General features: G+C 46.2%; 1 protein-coding gene across 1 annotated transcript; it reads left to right on the plus strand.

Annotated features, from left to right (window-relative positions):
• Window positions 1–2,977: 2,977 nt before the first annotated feature.
• LOC149153318 (uncharacterized) lies at window positions 2,978–3,565 on the plus strand. The gene has a single exon (XM_089443784.1). It carries the CDS (start codon window positions 2,978–2,980, stop codon window positions 3,563–3,565), a length of 588 nt encoding a protein of 195 aa, XP_089299910.1.
• Window positions 3,566–4,842: the final 1,277 nt, after the last annotated feature.

Raw genomic sequence — 4,842 nt, forward strand, 5'->3', positions numbered from 1 at the left:
TAGTGCCTGAGATCCTCGTGCCAACACCTCTTTGGTTTCCATCACAAAAATAAATCCCTCAATCTCTCCCCCTCCAAAACCTTCCTCCAAGTTCTTTGTGAAAAATAACTCATCCCCTTCTTCCCAAAATCCTACACACTTAGGCCTCCCCATCAAATGAATTCCATCCACCAAGTAAATTCCACCCACTCCCATTATGTCACCAACTCTCCCCTCATGCCTCTCCTCAATCCCTTCCCGGTTTTCTCTTATCCTCAAATTAATTCGAGGGAACCACCATGTCAAAGCCTCGAAGGGATTAATAATAAAATAATAATAACAATACAATATTTATATTTTATTATGTCGGGCAACCTTATGGATTCACAAGAATCCTATCAATTTAAATATTAAATAATCATGTTAAAATATAATTTATTAATTATAAGTCAGGCTTAAGGGTTAAGTAATCACTAATCAAGATTAATTATTAAGCAAGCTTAAGGCTAACCATAAGTTTGATCATTAATCAAGCTTAAATTTAATCATAGTTTATTCATTAATCAAGCTTAACCATTAGTTAATAATCTAACATAATAGGCTATATAATACTAGCATATTGATGTGAGGTGTAGGTATGTAGCTAGTATACACATAACTCATATGTATACTAATGATAATTATTAGAATCAAGTACAGAAAACAATCACTTAGCTGGTAGGCTGATAACACAATGTAAGATAATAGGATCAAGAAGGGGCATTACATAAACCCCTCCTTTAGAAAATTTCGTTCTAAAGTTAGATTCAAGAGGATACAAGCCATTAGGAAGCGGTGTAACAACAAGGCATAACAAAACAAGGAAAAAGATGTAGTAACCAAAATTTAAGTAAAATATCAAACAAGGATACCACTTCCCATCTACAATTCCCAACTAACCTATAGCCTTTTATCCTTATTAACCTACTTATGCTCCCATCCTATCCATCCTCTGATGCAATATACAATGGAATTGGTTATACCAATCTAACCATTGATAGGACCAAGATGGCAGAAGTGTCAATTGTATCAACCTAACTTCCTTAGCGGGAAACTGGTAATTGTCATCACACATCTAGGGAATCATGTCCATCATTGGCCTCCCATAATTCCAATATTGGAGGTTACATGGTTGGAAATGCCTCTATCCCTCTTCAAATAACCAGTGTTAACACCCTAACATGGACCACACTAGTTCTTTATACAAACTCAAGACCCGAAGAAGCGGGTCTCAAATGTGGTATCAAATCTACTTAGAAAGAATTAGAAAAAAAAAAAAAACAATCAAAAACAAAAACAAATAAACAAATAAAAATTATTGTGACTACTATTGTTTCTACTCATTTCAAAGTGTATTTCTTCTTATTTTCAAATTTAACAACAATGTAATTCAAACAATTTAACAATCACAATTAATAAGAATTTTGACAATAAAAATTAACGAGAAATAACTACCTATGGTGGCTCAATTGTGGTGCTCCTATTGGGACCACCCAATTTAATATGCATCCTACGAACTAAGAAAGTATATCTAACTTCCTATCCCATGGAACTTCCATGGGTTCCCTAGCCCTCCAAACCCAACTCCAAACTGTAGTCCTAGTGTGTCTAAGATCACCATGCCAACATATTTTTGGCGTCCAACACCAAATAAATCCCTCAATTTCTCCCCCTCCAAAACATTCCTCCAAGTTCTTCATGAAAAATAATCCATCCCCTTCTTCCCAAACTCTTGTGCACTTATGCCTCCCCCCCAAATAAATTCCACCCACTAAGTAAATGCCACCCACTCCCATTATGTCACCAACTCTCTCCCCCGTGCCTCTCCTCAAGCCCCTCCCACTTTTCTCTTGTCCTCGAATTAATTCAAGGGAAATTCCATGTTAGGGATTCGAAGGGATAAATAATAAAATAATAATAACATAAAAATATTAATATTTTATTATGTCAATCAACCTTATGGATTCATAGGGGTCGATGGACGGATGGAGAGCGAAGCAGGTACGACTATGCCTGAGTAGCATGGTCTGAACGGGGGTCGTAGAACGGGGTTGTAGGCCGGCATCGGTCCTGCAGCCACCCCCGACATCGTCCTTTCTCGGATCTTGTGTCTGGGCTTTCACTTTCCCTTCAGCACCGAAGGTCCTATTTCTACCCTTTTCTTTTTACCCTGTTGGTTTTTCCTTCCTCCGTCGATCGTTGTTAGGGTTTTGAAGTTGTGCACAGATAGCTCACGGCTGCCTCCCGTCATTTTCCTCCCGCCTGCTCGACCCGGACGGTTTACATCTGCTCCTCTTTTCTCGCCCTTTGGATGGTCTCGATCGTTTCCTTGCTGTCGGTGCCGGTCCCCGACGGTTACCTGGTTCCGAGGTAGTATCCTGTTTAAGCAGCTGGCGGAATGGACCTAGACGAGGTGGACTACTCGGACTCTCCGCTGGCAGAAGGCTCCATCTGGCGCTCCACGTTTACAGCTTCGGGAGGTCTATACAGTGAAAGTTTATCGACCAGTTTTGCGGACCTTACACAGTCGACTGATCCTGCTCTCTCTGCCTCCTTTCAGCCTGTTGAACCCTCCTCCTGGGTGCCCTTTACTGTTCCTTCCCCGGCCTCCCTTGGGTTTCTTTCGGAATGTTTCCAGTCCTCTCCTATCAACGCCGGTCCTTCGAATCTGCTGGGTCTACACCCCCCCCCCTCTTCAACCTGAAGCATCCCCCGAAGCTCCCCCTCCGGCAGCTCCTCTCCCCCCTTTGGCTCCCCCTGTCTCCTCTGGTAGTTACAACTCAATCCCCCCCCCCTCTCGGAGGCTATCCCCCCCCCGCTCGCTGCTCCGGTAGGATCTAGGGCACCTGCAAACCCTAGCCGCATGTCCTCCCGCCCTTCAAAGAAACAACGTTGTTTCAAATCCCGACCTGAGGACATCATTCTGAGGCTTGAAGAAGACATTCAGTGGGGAGACGCAATGGATTTAGCGGATAGAGTGCTTGTGGGGCGCATCCGGGGCAGGAATTACTCTGTGGAAAAGCTGAAGACATGGGCTACGGAGATTTGGGGCCAACATCTGGCAGAAATCCCTTCTGTCCAGACATTCGTGCGAGGTTGGTTCACGCTGAGGTTCGCAAGGGCTGACCACATGAGCTGGGTATTGTCATCTTTCTGGCACTTCGAAAAAGCACCGGTACTTCTCAAAAGATGGTCGCCCCTCTTCGACCCGGAGACTGAACAAATTGGGGTTGGGCCAGTATGGGTCAGACTCCCGGGCTTGCCTCTACAGTACTGGTCCGAGGACATCTTCAGGAGAATTGGGAACTCTCTGGGCACCTTTATGGAATCTGACAAATCATATCTCACTACGGGGATGATGGCATATGCCAGGATTCTAGTTCATCTAGATACAAGAGGAGGCTTACAGGAACACATCATTATACAATGGAAATCCTTCTCGAGGAAGCAGAAGCTAGACTATGAAGGAATCCCTTACCGCTGCAGAAGGTGCCATCAGGTGGGTCACCTTTACAAAGACTGCCCCCTCCTCAAGAAGATTCAGTAGGAAACCAGAGTGCAAGACCAACCCCCGGCAGCAGAAAATCCAGCTCCTCCGGCCGCGGCATCACCAAGGGTGGAACAAATCAAGACCTCAGACACAGTGGAAGCGCCGCTCGCACCTATGCAAAAAAATAAGGGCAAGAACCCGATCAGGCCTCCATCTCCTCCTCTGACGCGCTCAAAGGCAGCAAAAGGCGTCGTCTTTTCATCAGGTACGTCTCTCCCCCCTGCTGCCTATGCTTCACATCTTTCTTCTTCTTGTTTATCACTCTCCTCCCACATGCCCTCTCTGGTCTTTATTCCCTCCCCCTCCTCCCCGTCGGCTCTCGACTTGGTTGCGGACTCCCGCCCCCCTCTTCCCCCCTCTAGGTCAGGCCATCTATATATGACCTGCCCCCTCCCAAAGCCATCGGCCATCTTTACCTCATGCTCCCTCTCATCCATCCCTAACCCCTCCCTTCAGTCACCCTCCCCCTCGGTAAATTCCACACCGAGGTATTCCACCCGCTCAACTGCCAAGCAGAAAGAGCCGGATGTCATAGGGCTGGACGTTGCCCCTCCCATCCTCTCGCCCAAGCAGGGTAGAGGCAGACCTTCCAATATCCACAAGGCAAAAGAACAAGCAGGTGACGAAGTGATCCAGGGCAAACATCACACCATTGAAAGGGTTCTTAGAGCAAAGGACACCCTTCCCCACCCCCCTCCATGAAGATTTTGTCCTTCAATTGCAGAGGGCTGGCCAGCCCCGAGAAAAAGTTGGCCCTGAAGCGTCTCTTATTATCTGAGTTGGTTGACATTATCCTTTTACAAGAAACCCTTTGCAAGGCAGAAATGGCCATTCCTATCCTTTGCTCTTGGATGCCTGGATGGACTTTCCACGCTCTTGATGTCTCGGGGCGCTCTGGGGGCATTGCAATTGGATTCAAGAACTGCACCATTAACCTGAAGAACATATGGGGTGGAGGGGGTTTCCTGGGAGCGGACATTTATTCCAAGGATCTGGAGGAAGAGCTGAGAATCATAAATGTCTATGGACCTTGCCACAACAGGGAACTCTTTTGGCGTAAGTTTCTCAGCTCCCCCCTCCTCCTAGCTGGAAATGTAATCCTAGGTGGAGACCTGAATTTCTCTCTGGGCTTCTCAGAATCCTGGGGACACATGGCGCAGATTGACCCGCTTTCTGACTTCTTGGAGCAGCTACTTGAGAATTACCTCTGGATTGACATCCCCTCGGCCAAGATTCAGCATACCTGGAGGAACAATCGAACTGGAGACCAAAGC

This window comes from Pinus tabuliformis, chromosome 9 (assembly GCF_031772625.1).
Source record: "Pinus tabuliformis cultivar Carrire ecotype Pingquan chromosome 9, CPIR1, whole genome shotgun sequence".
NCBI classification, from domain to species: domain Eukaryota; kingdom Viridiplantae; phylum Streptophyta; class Pinopsida; order Pinales; family Pinaceae; genus Pinus; species Pinus tabuliformis.